Source organism: Bison bison, unplaced genomic scaffold (genome assembly GCF_000754665.1).
Source record: "Bison bison bison isolate TAMUID 2011002044 unplaced genomic scaffold, Bison_UMD1.0 scf7180017864464, whole genome shotgun sequence".
NCBI lineage: Eukaryota > Metazoa > Chordata > Mammalia > Artiodactyla > Bovidae > Bison > Bison bison.
In genome coordinates, this window is record NW_011495025.1 from 4,347,347 (window position 1) to 4,367,424 (window position 20,078).

The window sequence follows — 20,078 nt, forward strand, 5'->3', positions numbered from 1 at the left end:
ATTATGTCTTTTTTTAATCTTTTCTTTTTTTCTTAAAGACTTTGATTCAGAGGCTCATGTACTTTTCTGGTTCTGATTACACCTTTTTCTCTCTCCCATGTTTCTATTTTCAGTTCTCTACTTTTTTTCTAACTACCCAATTTAATTCTGTGGCCTCAACTATCACCTCAGTGCAATAATTTCCAATTTTTACCTAAAAACCCTCTTCTGGTTCCAGACCTACATTACTCATTGACTTTTGGACATTTCCATAGAGATAGAGGTGGCTCAGTGGTAAAGAATTCGCCTACCAATGCAGGTGATCTTCCCAACCCAATTGGGAAGATCCCCTGGAGGAGGGTGTGGCAACCAACTCCAGTATTCTTTCCCGGAAAATTTCATGGACAGAAGAGCCTGGCAAGGGGCAGTCCATGGGGTCACAAAGAACCGGACATGACTGAGTGGCTGGGCATGCAGAAGCTCACACACACATGCACACAGGGATAGAGAGCTTTAAACTAAGGTATCACAGACTAAACTTCTCTTCCCATGTGCATCTGTACTTCCTTCTTAACCTTTCTATTTCCATTAATGGAATGACTGACTTCTTATCACTGATACTTTATTTAAATGTTGGTGTTATTTTTATTCTAAGTTCTTGTGTTTCCAATTGGTTGTTTTCTGCTAAATACATATTCACATTTAACTAACATTCCCAGTTTTCATTTTGTTCCTTTCTCTATCACCTATTGAGGTCTTAATATATTCAAGTCAGGATAGTTGTAATTTTGTGACTGATCTGTGGAAGAACTTAGAATAGATCTTAATCATGCACACACATGATGATGCTATCAGTCAGTTCAGTTGCTCAGTCATGTCCAACTCTTTGTGACCCCGTGAACTGCAGCATTCCAGACTTCCCTGTCCATCACTAACTCCTGAAGCTTGCTCAAACTCAAGTCAATTGAGCTGGTGATGCCATTCAACCATCTCATCCTCTGTCATCCCCTTTTCCCCCTACCTTCAATCTTTCCCAGCATCAGGGTCTCTTCCAATTAAAAGGGTCTTTTTCACCTGTTCTTTGCATCAGGTGGCCAAAATATTGGAGCTTCAGCTTCAGCATCAGTCCTTCTAATGAATATTCAGGGCTGATCTCCTTGCAGTCCAAAGGAATGCTCAAGAGTCTTCTCCAACACCACAGTTCAAAGGCATCAATTCTTCAGCACTCAGCTTTCTTTATGATCCAACTCTCACATCTATACATGACTACTGGAAAAACCATAGCTTTGAGTAGATGGACCTTTGACGGCAAAGTAATGTCTCTGCTTTTTAATATGTCTGGGTTGACCATAGCTTTTCTTCCAAGGAGCAAGTGTCTTTTAATTTCATGGCTGCTGTCACCATCTGCAGTGATTTTGGAGCTCAAGAAAACAAAGTCTGTCACTGTTTCCATTGTTTCCCCATCTATTTGCCATGAAGTGATGTAACCCGATGCCTTGATCTTCATTTTTTGAATGCTGAATTTTAAGCCATCTTTTTCACTCTCCTCTTTCACTTTCATCAAGAGGCTCTTTAGTTCCTTTTCACTTTCTGCCATAAGGTGGTGTCATCTGCATATCTGAGGTTATTGATTATCTTACACTCTTGCTCAAAAATCTTTCATTGTTACTAACAGAATGAATTTAAACATATGATACTCCACACAGGGTATAAATGGTTGATTTAATGAATGCTCAGCCTAAAATTACCTCTTTCATGAGATTTGCCCAAACATTCAGTTCTTAATAGACACTAAACTCTTATGATAATAAACTCCTATAACCCTCATTTAGTGCTTAGCATATGCTGTGACATGTCTCTCTTCTTTCATGTTCAAAACAGCTATATCAACATGGTGTTCAGAAGCACATGGAAAAAATTTTTAAACATAACAACGAAATACCACATTACTCTATAGGTACATCTTCCACTGTCAACTTGTGTTACAACAAAATTACAGTTTTCTTTATATTCCCATTGCCTGCAGGGTTTACTATTTTTCCAGAAATCGAGCCCTATCCCATGATTTTATTTACTAATACTACACTTGGCTCCCTATTCACATTCAGCACATCCCACAGTACTCTGATTCTCTACCTTCCTTTACTTTTTATTTTATGCATAACATTTATCACCTTTTACCAGACTGTATAATTTACATTTTTACTTATCTTTCTCTATCCCTGGTAGAGTGTAAGCTCCAAAAAATAGGAATTTAAAAAAATGTATGTATCCCAAACATCTATAAAAGTACCTGATTTTATTGGCACTTAATATTTGTGCAGATATCTCTTGAATCTATTATAAATATCCCTGAAAATTTTTAAATTTAACACTTGTTTAAGATTATAAAGTCTAGAAAAGAGTTCTTAAGGGACTGTTGATTATAAAAATGATATCCTTTTTTGTAAAAGGTAGATGTGTATTTTAATTTCTACATGACTGGCAAAATGAGACTCAATAATTTTCTTTCACTGACTTCTTTAGTTCTCCAAACACTGTATAATAAATTTTGGGGTAATTAGTTTGAGAGGTGAAGATACTTGAGTTTACATTAACCAATTATATCAACAAAACAAAATGCCATGTTATATTTCCCCTGAAACAGTGATGTTCAAAATAAGTACGTTTGAATAATTCAAATTAAATTTATAATAAAATACTTATTATTTCTCTTAAAATATTTCCTATTATTTAAAACCAAATAGTGTTTATTATTAAACATCCCAACTAGTCACTCTGGGACCATGAGAAAATATTAATACTTATTATTTCTGAGAAATAATACTGAGAAAATACTTATTATTTCTTTTCAGATCCACTTTGAAGCTGTGCATAGTAAAACTGGCAATTATAAACTTTTGGGGTGTGTTTTTCAAATTTTTTGTGCAGTTAACATATGGCTTAACTATTTTTTTATGTTGCAATTTTTTGTTAAGATGCGAGAATCATGTCCACTCAGACAGCTGTGCAACATGCTCACAATTTGTGACTTAATAATCCCAACAGATTATTCCTCGTGTTTGACAATGAGTACAACACAAAATAATACTACAGTGTCAGGTGCAGTTTTGAATTTATAGTGTTGTTAGCACCAGTGGAAAGACATCCATTCATTGTATTTAATCACAGGGCAGTTAATAATTAGATCTGGTGTAAAATCTTTGGTGTCAAAGAAATAATTTGTTGTTGATAAATAGCTCCTGTGCTTCTTGTTAGGAGACTAATCTTAGCATATGTAGTGACTATGTAAATGAATCCTGGTATCCTGTCCCATTTATTTTTTATCGTCAGATGCATGTGTTATAAATTTTGGCTCAGATGAGAATGTCAAGCACATAGCATTCTGACTGTTACTTTAGATCCCATGGTCACTTTATTGCAAGACATGAGGCAGGAAAGAATTGTCAATTTTGCCAGCATCTTCTCTTCAACTGTCATCCTTCCATACACAGGGGAATCCTCTGAAAAGCTAGGGGATTCTTTTCTTCTTCTTGGGAACAATGAACAAAAACTACTTCATTTAATATTCTCTTCAACCCTGCTTTATTGACACAAACTGGGGATGCTATCCGCAGAAGATAGGCTTGCTAACCAACTCTGGCATGGAGAATATCTTTAAGATCATGAGCAGAAAAGAGTTTATATAGCAGGCCTGAGACTGCTACCTTTAGAAATGCTGACTTTCAAGGATTTGCCCTTGATCCATATCTGGGAACTTGGCTTCTCTAATTAAAAAGTGTCTTCATAGTGCCCTGACTCATTGTACAAATGATATGTTTTAGGCTGAACTTCTGCTTTCCTTTTAGAGTTTTGATATGTGCTCAGCAGAGGGTGCCTACGTGACCAGCCCTGTTTAAGATGAAAGTCTGTGTCCCCTACAAACTCATATGAGGAATTTCTAACTCCCAAAGGGATGGTATTAGGAGATGGGGCCTGTGGAGGCATTTAGGTATTTAGGGTGGAGCCTTCATGAGTAGGATTAGTGCCCTTTTAAAAGGGACCCCAGAAAGCTCTCTCCCTCCTTCCCTTTCTGTCATGTGAGAAGAAAAGAAGTTGAGTCTGCAGTCCAGAAGAGGGCTTTCATCAGAAACTGACCATGCCAGCCTGATCTCAAAACTGTGAGAGGTCAAGTTCTATTGATTATAAGCCACCTTACCTATGGTACTTGTCATAGCAGTATAGCAGTGTAAGCTGACTAAGACAAGCCCCAGTAAAAACCTTAGGAGTTGGATACCTGGTGGACTTCTCTGGGCAGAATAATTGCATGTTACTGCATGTTTTGGTGACTGGAAAACAAAAGATCCCACACAGAAGTGGGACCCCCTTATAGGAGGGAGAGAGCCTAAGAAAGCCTATGCTGGATTTCTCCAGATTCTGCCTGGGTCCTTTTCCCTTGCTGATTATATCATGCATCATTTCACTATAATAAAACTTAGCTATGTGTGTAGCTATTTTCTGAGTACCATAGTGCTTCCAGCATATTGGCAAACTTGTGTGACATTTTGTATATGTTATGAAACACATTGTAAACTAAATTCAAGCAGCAATCCTTCAAAATAATTAGCTTATATTCACTATTTTGTATAGAAGTCAACTTATCCTGAGGCATATGTGAGAATGATTACTTTTTATAACATGGAAAAGCATATCAAGAGCTGAAATACCATGGAGAAAACTCATTAAAACTTCTGCAGATATCTTTTAGTGCTTGAAATGCACAAGCATTTTTATACATTTAAGCCTTTACATTTTTAATCTTGTTCTTTTTGACTTATTGTTATGTGATAAGCATAAGTTCATTTATAAACATGTTGAGTTTAAAACAGTGAGACTTATAAATTAAAAGTAGAACAATGGAATACCATGAGCATTTAAATTATGTTGATACATGGAAATAATTACATATAAAATATTAAGTGAAAATATTAAAGAAAATAAAATATAAACATTGAATATAGCTGAGAAAATTTTATCATATAGTCATAACCATGTTAATAATTCACTGTGTTCCAGTAGATTTCTTTGATCCTTAAAATAAACTTTGTAAAGTAGATATGTTATTCTAATTTTATAAATGAGGAAACTAAGTTTTAGGAAAAAAGACTTATTACAAATAAGTCTTGCTAGGCAATTCAGTGCTTCTTAGTCATCCACAACTGCCTCTATGTTGTGTCACAAAATTTATAAGTGATTTTAAAGTGATATAACAGTTAAATGTTCACTAGTTTCTTATTTTTCTCTTTTAAACTGCTTATATTCACAGCAATGATCATTTTAAAAGTTGTATATCATATACTACCAAACCTTTTACAAAATCTTTCTTAAAAAGAGTAACTAAAGTGATCATGATGAATAAGAGGTTTATTAAGGAGAGTTAAATATACCTGGTAAATACAGGGGAAATAGTTAAAGTAGAAAGCCAGTGGTCTCACGAGCGGAGGACACAGCCTCAGCCATGCTGCTGACATTGTTACTACAGGATTCAGCTTCTCTTGGAAGGCAAGCAGCCAAACTCTTTCTGTAGGGACAAGTCTGCCAATTGTACAAACAAATCTTCAAAGTGAAATAAAATCCTCTTGATGTCTATTGGACTATTGTTTAGAAACAAATCAAATATGTAGGGATTCAACCAGAACAGTTTATCAGCATTGGCCTAGGAGGAATCATAGTTAGCATAACTGAATGTGGAAATGGCTCAGAAGGAAGTGAGGGGAAGAGGACTCTGAATTTTACCTGCCATTGCATCAGCACCAAGAAGATCTTGTGAATAACCAATGGCAACTTTCAATTACAACTGCCCACTGGCCATTATCATGGAAAAGCTACACTGAAAAACACCCACTTACCTCTCTCTGATCAGAAGCAGAAATAAGTGACAGTATTTGGATTCTCAAGAAATCAAACTCCCTGGGAGTATCAACGCTGGTCATATGGAATATTCAGATATGGCCAGACTCTGAAGCAGGTATGATGCATCAAACACAAGCAGAAGGAAGAGAAAGGCAGGTGAACACACTTCAGAGTCTACTTGAGTACCGTGGTTCAGCTGAGGCCTGTGTCCAACAGACCAGGAGTCAGGCTCTCTCACTTACAAGGCATGACCTTAGGCAGAGGGTTAGTTTACTCATCTTCAAAATAAGAATAATGATAGCTACCTCACAAATATCAAATGAAGGAACATATGTAGAATAGTTTGAATAGAGCCTGGGATGTAGTAAGTGTTATTAAATAGTATCCAATATTACATCATTGTAGTATTTCTATTACTAGGCTTCAAAGGAGGTTATCAGTTATTAAGATTAAACAGAAAAAGACTCACAGACATAGAAAACATTTATGGTTACTAAAGGGGAAAAAGGTAGGGAGGAGGGGTAAATGAGGTTTCAATTAACATACATACACTACTATATATAAAATAGATAAACAGTAAGGACCTACTGCCATATTTTATAATAACCATAAGGGGAAAGAATCTAAAGAAGAACATATAAAATCTAAAAAAGAATATAAAGAAGAGTATATGTGTGTCTAACTGAATGCTGTGTTGTACACCTGAAACTAAAAATATATTATAAATCAACTATGCTTCATTAAAAAAATTAAATTTAAAAAAGTATGTTTATGTGGTTTTTATTCCTGAAAATTGTATTTATTCTGCAAATGATAGTGGTTATTATCTGAATAATATTGTGAAAGTTTTAAAATGATGATAAATTACCTTCTGGCATTAGGTAAGGGAATAATGTGGCTGGACTATATTTACCATATCATAGCAAAGGTCAAAGAAACACAGTCAAATTTAAGCAGTGTTTCAGTGTGCCTGACAGCTTGTATCAAAGAAAGTAGTATATTTTGCAATTGGTTTATTCTTATAGGAGAATTTAGCCTGAATCCACTGGTTTTATTACCTTACATATACTTTACCTGCTCAGCTGTCCAATGAATGCCACTAGTCTCATGGCTCATAGAAGCAGAGCTGGCTTAATGAACATGTGTATCTATGCATTCACTTGAAAGGGCCCCACATATTATGTTGCTGCTCCTGCATAAAGTGAATATCTACCCCACATATGAAATTAGGCCAATAAATCTTCATTGCCCTGACATCATTATGGGTTATCTTTACAAAGATAAAATAAAGAACTTTAATTATTAATTTTAGGTCTATAAAAATTCTACTTACAGTAAATAAAGAAACCAGAAGCAATTATATAAAGGCATCAGTAAAAAAAGAATCAATACTAAGTTAATTATTAGCCCATTAATATACTGGTATATAAATACTCAATGCAATTTTTATAAGCTCCTAGCATGTATTCTTTACAATGAAAGAATATGAAACTTTGTTAGTTTTTTAATTTTCTATTGAATTTTGAAGCTATTTAAATTTATTGTTGCTGTATAGATACGGGTATTTTTTTGATTTAAGGGGGGAAAAGACATGGCTTACCTGGTGTATGATCACACATCCTATGGAGCTTAACAAACTCATTCGCAGTGTCCACAGAGGAAAGACCAAGGATTAAAATAATATGGAGGAAGAACAACTCATTTTTCCTAAAATTATTATTATGAGAACATCTTGTATTGAAACACTGCCTTTTCTTGGAAATACGTAAAGCCTAAATAATTGTTCTGTGATCCCATAGGGTAAGATTAGTTTTCCTGAGTCAGATTAATTTGAAAGGAGTCATACATAAATAAACACAATAGTTTAAATAGTGAAGAGATATTTCAACTCTGTATTATTCTGTGATTTTTAATATTATCAGAACATTCAGAGATAAAACATATTATTCTAGGATAATGATTACCCTTTTGTAATTAAAAAACAGTAAAATACAAAATTCATCCAAAAGAGTGTATAATTAAACAGCAGACTCGTATGAGAGGTACACTGCCATTTCTTTTAGGAATAGTATTCTTTTCATTGTGAAAAGATCATTTAATGTTACTCATATGCCAAACATCTCAGTAAAACACTTCTTTCATACAGAGAGACTATTAAGTAGTTTATATGCACTACAATAAATTCCTCTTTCCTCTCAAATGTATGCTTCTCCTCTGGTGTTTATAATATTTGTCAATGGTACTTCTAGCTTCTCATTTCCCAAGTGTAAAACCACAGAATATTTTACTTTTCTCCCCTTCCCAAGTGCCATGCATTCAGGCTGTGAATGGCTCACATATTTTTATTTTTATTTTTTTTACAATGATCCAGTCTGCAACAGATACAGTCTGGGACTAGATATTTCTGCTAATAAGCTCAGCAAAATACCTATTGCAATTCCATCACATGAATGGAAGAATTGAGATGCAGAGAGGTGAACTTACTCAAGGCTACACAGACATACTGAAACAACTAGGACTGGAATCATGTGTTGTTGTTCCTTAGACCATTAATTTTCCCACTATGTTTTCGTTTCTGCCGAGAGGAGCTACCCCAAGTCCGAGACTAAGAGGGGCGGCCAATAGGAGCTACCCCACGTCCGAGGTCAGGGGCTGCGGCCGAGAGTGCCAGGCTGCAACAACGCAGGAGCGGCAGAGAGGAGCTAAGCCCCGCCCAAGGCCAGGGGTGGTGGCAGGGAGCTACACCACGTCCGAGGAGCGGTGGCTGCGCTTCGCAGGAGGGCTGAGAGGAGCCACTCCACGTTCAAGGTCAGGAGGGACGGTGGTGAGGACATACCCCTCATCCAAGATAAGGAGCAGCAGCAGCCTTGAAGAGATACCCCACGTCCAAGGTAAGAGAAACCCAAGTAAGATGGTAGGTGTTGAGAGAGGGCATCAGAGGGCAGACACACTGAAACCATAATCACAGAAAACTAGTCAATCTAATCACATGGACCACAGCCTGGTCTAACTCAATGAAACGAAGTCATGACCTTTGGGGCCACGGAAGACGGGCGGGTCATGGTGGAGAGGTCTGACAGAATGTGGTCCATTGGAGAAGGGAATGGCAAACCACTTCAGTATTCTTGCCTTGAGAACCCCATGAACAGTATGAAAGGCAAAATGATAGGATACTGAAAGAGGAACTCCCCAGGTCAATAGGTGCCCAATATGCTACTGGAGATCAGTGGAGAAATAACTCCAGAAAGAATGAAGGGATGGAGCCAAAGCAAAAACAATACCCAGCTGTGGATGTGACTGGTGATAGAAGCAAGGTCCGATGCTGTAAAGAGGAATATTGCATAGGAATCTGGAATGTCAGGTCCATGAATCAAGGCAAATTGGAAGTGGTCAAACAGGAGATGGCAAGAGTGAACGTCAACATTTTAGGAATCAGCGAACTAAAATGGACTGGAATGGGTGAATTTAACTCAGATGACCATTATATCTACTACTGTGAGCAGGAATTCCTTAGAAGAAATGGAGTAGCCATCATGGTCAACAAAAGAGTCCGAAATGCAGTACTTGGATGCAATCTCAAAAACGACAGAATGATCTCTGTTCGTTTCCAAGGCAAACTATTCAATATCACAGTAATCCAAGTCTATAACCCAACCAGTAATGCTGAAGAAGCTGAAGTTGAATGGCTCTATGAAGACCTAGAAGACCTTTTAGAACTAACACCCAAAAAAGATGTCCTTTTCATTATAGGGGACTGCAATGCAAAAGTAGGAAGTCAAGAAACACCTGGAGTAACAGGCAAATTTGGCCTTGGAATATGGAATGAAGTAGGGCAAAGGCTAATAGAATTTTGCCAAGAGAATGCACTGGTCATAGCAAACACCCTCTTCCAACAACACAACAGGAGACTCTACACATGGACATCACCAGATGGTCAACACCAAAATCAGATTGATTATATTGTTTGCAGCCAAAGATGGGGAAGCTCTATACAGTCAACAAAAACAAGACCAGGAGCTGACTGTGGCTCAGATCATAAACTCCTTATTGGCAAATTCAGACTTAAATTGAAGAAAGTAGGGAAAACCACTAGACCATTCAGGTATGACCTAAATCAATTCCTTATGATTATACAGTGGAAGTGAGAAATAGATTTAAGGGACTAGATCTGATTGAAAGAGTGCCTGATGAACTATGGACAGAGGTTCGTGACATTCTACAGGAGACAGGGATCAAGACCATCCCCATGGAAAAGAAATGCAAAAGAGCAAAATGGCTGCCTGGGAAGGCCTTACAAATAGCTGTGAAAAGAAGAGAAGCGAAAAGCAAAGGAGAAAAGGAAAGATATAAGCATCTGAATGCAGAGTTCCAAAGAATAGCAAGAAGAGATAAGAAAGCCTTCCTCAGCAATCAATGCAAAGAAATAGAGGAAAACAGCAGAATGGGAAAGACTAGAGATCTCTTCAAGAAAATTAGAGATACCAAGGGAACATTTCATGCAAAGATGAGCTTGATAAAGGACAGAAATGGTATGGACCTAACAGAAGCAGAAGATATTAAGAAGAGATGGCAAGAATACACAAAACTACTGTACAAAAAAGATCTTCATGACCCAGATAATCACGATGGTGTGATCACTCACCTAGAGCCAGACATCCTGGAATGTGAAGTCAAGTGGGCCTTAGAAAGCATCACTATGAACAAAGCTAGTGGAGGTTATGGAATTCCAGTTGAGCTATTTCAAATCCTGAAAGATGATGCTGTGAAAGTGCTGCACTCAATATGCCAGCAAATTTGGAAAACTCAGCAGTGGCCACAGGACTGGAAAAGGTCAGTTTTCATTTCAATCCCAAAGAAAGGCAATGCCAAAGAATGTTGAAACTACTGCACAATTGCACTCATCTTACACGCTAGTAAATAATGCTCAAAATTTTCCAAGCCAGGCTTCAGCAATACGTGAACCATGAACTTCCAGATGTTCAAGCTGATTTTAGAAAAGGCAGAGGAACCAGAGATCAAATTGCCAATATCCGCTGGATGATGGAAAAGCAAGAGAGTTCCAGAAAAACATCTATTTCTGCATTATTGACTATGCCAAAGCCTTTGACTGTGTGGATCACAATAAACTGTGGAAAATTCTTCAAGAGATGGGAATACCAGACCACCTGATCTACCTCTTGAGAAACATATATGCAGGTCAGGAAGCAACAGTTAGAACTGGACATGGAACAACAGACTGGTTCCAAATAGGAAAAGGAATATGTCAAGGCTGTATATTGTCACTCTGCTTATTTAACTTATATGCAGAGTACATCATGAGAAATGCTGGGCTGGAAGAAACACAAGCTGGAATCAAGATTGCTGAGAGAAATATCAATAACCTCAGATATGCAGATGACACCACCCTTATGGCAGAAAGTGAAGAGGAACTCAAAAGCCTCTAGAGGAAAGTAAAAGAGGAGAGTGAAAAAGTTGGCCTAAAGCTCAACATTCAGAAAACTAAGATCATGGCATCTTCCCATCACTTCATGGGAAATAGATGGGGAAACAGTGTCAGACTTTATTTTTCTGGGCTCCAAAATCACTGCAGATGGTGATTGCAGCCATGAAATTAAAAGACGCTTACTTCTTGGAAGGAAAGTTATGACCAACGTAGATAGCATATTGAAAAGCAGAGACATTACTTGCCAACAAAGGTCCGTCTAGTCAAGGCTATGGTTTTTCCTGTGGTCATGTATGGATGTGAGAGTTGGACTGTGAAGAAAACTGAGTGCAGAAGAATTGATGCCTTTGAACTGTGGTGTTGGAGAAGACTCTTGAAAGTCCCTTGGACTGCAAGGAGATCCAACCAGTCCATTCTAAAGGAGATCAGTCCTGGGTGTTCTTTGGAAGGAATGATGCTAAAGCTGAAACTGCAGTACTTTGTCCACCTCATGCGAAGAGTTAACTCATTGGAAAAGACTCTGATGCTGGGAGGGATTGGGGGCAGGAGGAGAAAGGGATGACAGAGGATGAAATGGCTGGATGGCATCACCGACTCGATGGACATGAGTTTGAGTGAACTCCAGGAGTTGGTGATGGACAGGGAGGCCTGGCATGCTGCGGTTCATGGGGTCACAAAGAGTCGGACACGACTGAGCGACTGAACTGAACTGAACTGAATATTACTTTTACATTATTCATATCCATCTCCTCTGATTCTGCTACCTCTTCCCAAGATCTGGTTCTTACGATTTTGCCAATAATGTCCTACTCTAATTTCATGCTACACACAACTGCTGGCTTCATGCTCCTGAGACACAGTTCTCACCATACCCCAACCCTCTGCTCGAAATATCCAAAGACCACTCTTTACAAAATCATGTCTACCTGCCTGGAATGTGTCTCCCAAAATTTATAGGTTGAAATATAACCCCCACTGTTGATGATAGGAGGTGGGACCTTTGGAGGTGCTATGGAGATGAGGGTTGTGCCCTCATGAATGGGATTAGTGTTCTTATCAAAGAGACATCACAGGCTCCCTCACCCCTTCTCCCATGTGAGGATACAGCTAGTGATTACCAGAACCAAGTGAACAAGGAAAAGGGCCCTCACCAGATTGTTACTATGCTGGCACTTTAATTTTAGTTTCCCCAGCCTCTACAATGTTGAGAAGTAAATTTCTGTTGTTTATAATTTACCCAGTCTGTGGAATTTTGTTAAAGCAGCCCAAAGGGACTAAGATACTTAGCTTGTCATTCAAGGCCTTCTATCATCAGCCCAAACTGAATCCCTGCTCACTGTACATTCACTGGGCCAGTCATTCAACAGATATACACTGAGTTCCTATGACACACCAAACATTTTGCCACATAACACCAAAATGAACAGAACACAATCTAGTCTTATTCATCAAGGAGCTCATTGTCTAATAAATTCCTTTAATTACCTATGCAAGAAAATGTTCTACAAGGGCAAGCTTGATCTTTTTATTGGGGGCCTGTCAGAAAAAAAGTTAAGACATATAGAACAAGTATTTACACTATAAGCATTTGTTTTGTATTGATAACTGCTTTACACAGGATGAAATAAGATTCAAATAATGTATCAGAGATCTTTGAATTACTTAACTATTTATCCAAGCTCAGTTAAGTGCCAAAGATTATGATCTTGCTAAACCATGCATATCTACTAAATAAACTTAAATAGGAAAATGATTAAAAGTTATTTTTTTGGTAATAGCTTACCAGGAAGTAGAATGTTGTCTGTGTTTCTTTGGGCCCGACCTATCTGGACAGTTGTCAGGTTCACTGTTGTTTTAAGAGTATTTGGTTTCTTCAGTGATGCTTTTATCTGCTTCTGTGACTTGACAATATTTGCAAGACTACTGGACAATGATTGATTTATATACCAAGTTAAGTTAGATAGGGCAATTTGAGTTTTTATTTCAATTACTGATTCCACATATTCTGTCAGACTTGTCTGAAGAAGTTGTATATTTGGTAGGGAATCTTTTATCCTCTTGGGTATGGTAGCATTCAGTTCTGATATACTTCTAGAAGCATCATGACATGTTGTTACTACTTCATAGAGAGTCTTGTTAATTAAAGATAAATTAATAGAAAGATGGATGGATTTTGCTTCCAGTGCTTTAAATCTGGAATTTAATACCTGCAGTTGTAGAGCCTGGTTGCTCTCATTTGTAGCTGCACTGTCTTTTTTTAGTGAAACATAGTAAGGTGTGAGCATCTTGGTCACTTTAGACTCAATGCCTTGCAACCGAGTTTCAAAATTTTTGGAAATTTTTGTGGCTGAGAGTATTTTTTCCTCCAGATGACTTATATTTTGCTGGAATTTTATCACTTGGGAACTGGTTTCATTGAACATTTTGGAAATCTTTTGAAAGTTGGATGGCCTTAGTTTTTCATCTTTAGGAATATATGCAAGGGCCTTGGCAACTTGCAGAACAAAGTTATATCTCTGACTGTCATTGACCAAAATCTGAATAGAGTCATTCAAATGTTGGAATTGAGAAATAAATGTCAATATAGTGTCCATATTTTGGGTACATTTATGATGGATCTCAGGATTATACTTTATTATATTTAAAGTTTCTTTTAATACATAGTTGTCTTGAATGAAATCAATGGCATCATTTACAATAGTTATTGTCTTATTTAGACCATCTTCCATTTCTAAGGCATGTTCATCAATACGTCTCTCTAAGGCATCCCCACGACTCTGTACTTCATTTCTAAGTAAGTTGTATCTTCTTGTAAGTTCTTTGGTAAGTACGTTAAGACTGTTAACAGCACTAGTCAGACTTTCCACTTTTTTCTTTGTAGCTACTACTTCCTTTGGTTGTTCGTAAGTCATTGTCTCTCTCAAGGATGCTCCCTGCTCAAGCAAGGGTTGAAGAATCTCCATATCATAAGTCAAATCATTTAGTTGCTCATTCATTTTGTCCATTTTATTGTCCATTGGAAAGAGAAACTCAATCAATGTTTGGTTTAAAACTTGTAAATTCTCTTCTGTGTCCTTAATTTGAACTTTAAAACCATTTCTGTACTTGGATAACATGTCTTCACATTCCTCCCTGACAGATTCTTTCTCCATCTCCAAAGCAAGGGTGAGATTGTTTATCTTGCTGTCTTGGGCATGCAAATCATCAGATATCTGCAACAACATCAAACCTTGTTTCTTTATATTCTGATGTAGAGTAGATAAGTATTCAGTGAAGTTATTGCTAACTGATACAGGAATTGGAACAGTCTTCTGATTTGATACTTGTTCAGTTGATAAAAGATGCTCTTGCACTTCCTTCATTTTAGAAAGGGTCTTGTTGAGGGATTCATAATACAGAATTCTACTGGAGCGCTCCTGTTCTAGAGCATCTTCTAAACGAGTCTGCTTTGCTTCTAGTTCTTTAACAGGCTTCTCACACATAAGGGTCATTTCTTGTCTTATATTTACAATGTGATCTTTCAGGTCCAGTATATCAATTGAAGTAGGCCTATTTTCTTGCATTAAAACAGACTTTTGCTGGACTGCTACTGAAATTACAGATTCATTAACTTGTTGAATTATTTGTCTGACATTTTCAAGTTCCTTGGAGACAGTTGATACAGTCTTGAAGAGCTGCGCTACGGTCTCTTCTATGTCATTTTGAAAAATCTTATATTGTTCTCTTACTATTTCTTTTACCAGATCATTAATGCTTTTGGACTTTAGGCCTGGAGAAAGAAATAAGAAACAACAGTAAATGACATAGATTTTAACTGTGTAAACTTTTATATCTCTAAAAAGATAAAAGTTTGTGACTAAACATTAATGACATGAAATAAAAATATTTCTTGACTACATTTGCTTATGAAATTTTAAAAAATTACTGGCATTCCTACAAGATGATCACTTCTTAATTGGTAAGTCTGAGGGGGGAAAAATCAGTTGCAGGTAGTACACACTAGAACTGTAGAATTAAGTTTCTTTGGACAAAAAGACATGAAGGAAATACGATGGACTTCAGTGAACAGACCCTTGTATGCAATGATTCTAGCCTTAGTTTTATATGAAAATAAATGGTTTGGGGCTTTCTGCCTTAGTACCTGGTGTTAGCTCGTGACTGTTTATTAGCTTTCTAGTACAGTTGACCCTTGGACAAAGCAGGGATTGGGGCACCAGCCCTCTGCACAGCCAGAACTCCACATATTATCTGTAGTGGCCCTCCATTATATCCAAGGTTCTTCTGAATCCATGGTGGCTCAGTGGTAAAGGACCTGCCTGCCAAAGCAGGAAACATGGTTTGATCCCTAGGTCAGGAAGACCCCCTGGAAAAGGGAATGGCAATTCACTCCAGTATTCTTAGCTGGGAAATCCTGGTGTGCTACAGTCCATGGGTCATAAAGGAGTTGGACATGACTGAGCAACTAAACAACAAATCTCCGAATCCACAGTTCCACATCCTTAGATTCAACCAACTGACTGTGGATTGTGAGGCATTGTAGTATGTACTACTGAAAAAAGTTTGCTTATGTTTATGTAAGTGGGCCCAGGAGATTCAAACCTATGTTGATAAAGGGTCAACTGTAATTAGGTTTCAGAGCTTGTATTTTGTGCTTCTAAAACTTAATATGTTGACTGCAGAAAGAAATTTCATGAGGTTCCCAAATGAGGAGTAGTAAGAAGTAATAATCACAAAATTCAACAATAGTTCATAATAACAATGAAATAAAAATAATGAGATGTTTGGGGAACCACAAAACTAAGTCAAATAAAGACAGAAATTTAAGATATACATGACCTATCATAACATGATGTTAATTCTTTTTTAGGTGATTTTATTTATTTAATTTTAGTTTGATAATTCTGTACTTAATTTTTTATTGAAGTATAGTTAATTTACAATATCATTACATTAATGCTTAACAAAAAGGGGAGAGTTTATTAACTTGCCATTAATAAAGTACATATTAATACTTCCCTTTTAGAAAGAACAGATTGATCACAAGCCAGAATTATGGACATTCAAAAAGCAGCATTAAAAAAAAGGGAAAAGAGGAAAAAACTCTTGAACTATTCAGAATCATTTAAAACAGGAAATAAATATTTTTAAAATGTAAAAACAGACAAACCAGTTACATACAAAAACAGAAAGTGGGAAAACTAAAACATATTTGAGGCATATTTATAGTATGTGGCAATGAAACAGATATAAATGGAAGATATGTCCATTCAAATCCAACAAGTAGCCAACATTTATAATGCAAAATACAGGCAACATATTACAAAGTATTTTAAATTGAAGGTCTGAACTATGGAGTATTGTGAAACAAGTTATGGCTACTATGAGGACTATTCAAGAAAAATAATTAGCAAATAAAAACATATAGTCTTTACATGTCTCTATTTTGTAAGCAAGTTTAAAAAAGTAAGTTGCTTGAGAGGCTTACATAAAACATATTGTGAAAGAACAATTATATCAAATGGAATGATGTATTGCTTGAGCATCTTGATACTTGGTAATTAATGTGGTACAAAGACAAAGCTGTGAATGGATAAATATTTCCTTAGAAATCCTAAACACTAAAGATGAATGTTGTTAATAGATCTTTTAGGCTTTAGGATTTCTAGAGCACAAAATTTACACTTCTAAACCCATTGGACACTGAAATAAACATAGTCTAAAAACTGTAAGTAAGTGAAAATCAACTTGTATGTAATAGAAAAAAAAAAGCATGTGAAGTATGAAATAGTAATCAGTGACACACAGCACCAAAATACTAAAGAAAAGCTAAGTTTATTAGAAAAGATTAAATAGCTGCAGTTAAGATAAATTATACTGACACAGTCTAGCTTTTGCATTTACTAAAATGAACAATTATACCAAGAAAGATTTTTAAGTATTTTTATTTTTTAAATTTTACTTAGCATTTGACACACCACTCATTTATACAACAAATCTTCATTGAGTATATTCTAGATGCTACATAGAAAATGAAATTTGGCCAATGAGATTTATGACATTTAAAACAGAATACGGTAGCTTCGCTGAGTGTAAGGCACCACTTAATAGAAATGATATTTTTATGGCACTTTATATAGAATCATTTAGTCATTTCCTGTTAGTTAAAATCATCTTTAATTTTCATGGCAACAACTAGATGAAACACAATAAAATAATTAAGGTTAGGAATCAGACTTCTCTGAAATTTATAATCTAACAATTTTGGCTTTAAAATGTTTTTCAAGATTGACAAGGTAGGGGCAGTGGTCCTAAGATGGTGGAGGAATAGGACGGGGAGACCACTTTCTCCCCCACAAATTCATTGAAAGAACATTTGAGCGCTGAACAAATTCCACAGAACAACTTCTGAATGCTGGCAGAGGACATCAGGCACCCAGAAAAGCAGCCCATTGTCTTCGAAAGGAGGTAGGACAAAATATAAAAGATAAAAAGAAAGCCAAAAGAGGTAGGGATGGAGATCCGTCCCAGGAAGGGAGGCTTTAAAAAGAGAGAAGTTTCCAAACGCCAGAAAACAATCTCTCCGGGGGGTCTGTGGCGAGCCTTGGAATCTCAGAGGGCAAAATAACCGGAAGGAAAAATAAATACTTAATTAAAACCCACAGATTATGTGCCTAACAGCAACTCCCACCGGTGCAACAGCCCATATGCTTGCATCCCCCACTAGCAAGCTGGGGAGGAACAGGGAGGAGTGGGCGGCATTGCTTAGGATAAGGACTGGTCCTGAATGCCCTGAGGGCAATCTGAGGGAACTAGCTTGAGATAGCAACCCAGACTGTGGGATAGCTATCCCATGATCCAGCAAAAAGCCCTAACCACCGCCAGGCACGTTTGCAGAACAAAGGACTGAGCAGAGCTAGCAGGCTGGGACCGGCCCATCCCCCGCCGGGGACAGGCAGGCGAGCGCAGCCAGAACCTGAAGGGGGCAATCACGGCCCCAGAGAGGCATCCTATACCAAACTGCAAACAAACTTCGTTGCTAACCAAGACTTCTTGGGATTCTGGACGGTCAACATCCGCCAGGAGCGTCACAGCCAGAGATCAGCTTCCCAGAAGAGATACATGGCACACCTGAGAAGGCGCGCCCGTTGTACACCCAGAAAACTGAGTGGCTAGGATGGGGGAGGGGATAAGTCACAGCCTTCAACTGGGGGCGACTACGCACCCCAAGAACCTGGTCACCTGAGCTGCTCAGACCTGGGATGGGCGCAAAATGCAGGCCCAACCAAGTCTGTGTCTTTGTGGAGTACCCGAGAACCTGAACCTGAGCGGCTTAGACCTGGGAAGTGCATGCAAACCAGGGCCCACATCAGATAGTTCCCAGCAGAGCAACCTAGAGCCTAAGCAGTGTAGACTGGGAAAGCACACACGCCGTGAGCGGGGGCAAACCCAGTGTGGCTGAATCACTGTGAACACATGCCAGTGATATTTGTTTGCAGTGTTCCTCCCTCCCCAAAGCACGACTGAACAAGCGAGCCTAAAAAAAAGTGACCATCACCACGCCCCTTGTGTCAGGGTGGAAATTAGACACTGAAGAGACTAGCAAACAGAAGAAGCTAAAATAAACAGAGGGAACCGCTTTGGAAGTGACAGGTGCAACTGATTAAAACCCTATAGTTAGCACCGACTACATAGGTAGGGCCTATAAACCATGAGAAGTACAAGCCAGACCAAGGAACTATCTGAAAATGAACTGACCCCACAATGTCCACAACAGCTCCAGAGAAAGTCTTATATTATCATTTTTTAAATTAAAAAAATATATTTTATTTTATTTTTTGTTACTTTTAAGTCCCCATTACTCCTTTAATTTTCATTTTTATAACCTACTATTACCTTGCAAAAAAAAAAAAAAGAAAGAAAGACAGACCCTATTTTTAAAGCAAACTTCAAAACCAAAAGCTGGTTCTTTGAGAGGATAAATAAAACTGACAAACCATTAGCCAGATTCATCAAGAAACAAAGGGAGAAAAATCAAATCAACAAAATTAGAAATGAAAATAGAGAGATCACAACAGACAACACAGAAATACGAAGGAACATAAGCGACTATTATTCGCAACTATATGCAAATAAAATGGACAACTTGGAAGAAATGGACAAATTCTTAGAAAAGTACAACTTTCCAAAATTGAACTAGGAATAAATAGAAAATCTTAACAGACCCATTACAAGCACAGAAATTGAAACTGTAATCAGAAATCTTCCAGCAAACAGAAGCCCAGGTCCAGGCGGCTTCACAGCTGAGTTCTACCAAAAATTTAGAGAAGAGCTAACATCTATTCTACTCAAACTCTTCCAGAAAATTGCAGAGGAAGGTAAACTTCCAAACTCATTCTATGAGGCCACCATCACCCTAATACCAAAACCTGACAAAGCTGCCACACAAAAAAAGAAAACTATAGGCCAATATCACTGATGAACATAGATGCAAAACTCCTTAACAAAAGTCTAGCAAACAGAATCCAACAACATATTAAAAAGATCATACATCATGACCAGGTGGGCTTTATCCCAGGGATGCAAGGATTCTTCAATATTCACAAATCAATCAACGTGATACACCACATTAACAAATTGAAAGATAAAAACCATAGTACTTTCTCAATAGATGCAGAGAAAGCCTTTGACAAAATTCAACATCCATTTATGATATAAACCCTCCAGAAAGCAGGCATAGGAGGAACATACCGAACATAATAAAAAC

General features: G+C 37.4%; 1 protein-coding gene across 2 annotated transcripts in view; it reads right to left on the minus strand.

Moving 5' to 3' along the window:
• Positions 1-20,078, minus strand: part of MMRN1 (multimerin 1) — a 93,979-nt gene that overhangs the window by 8,443 nt on the left and 65,458 nt on the right. For both annotated transcript variants that reach the window (XM_010860148.1, XM_010860147.1), the window contains exon 7: positions 13,098-15,083. In XM_010860148.1, the coding sequence (XP_010858450.1) occupies positions 13,098-15,083 (1,986 nt within the window). The remainder of the gene's footprint in view (positions 1-13,097; positions 15,084-20,078) is intronic.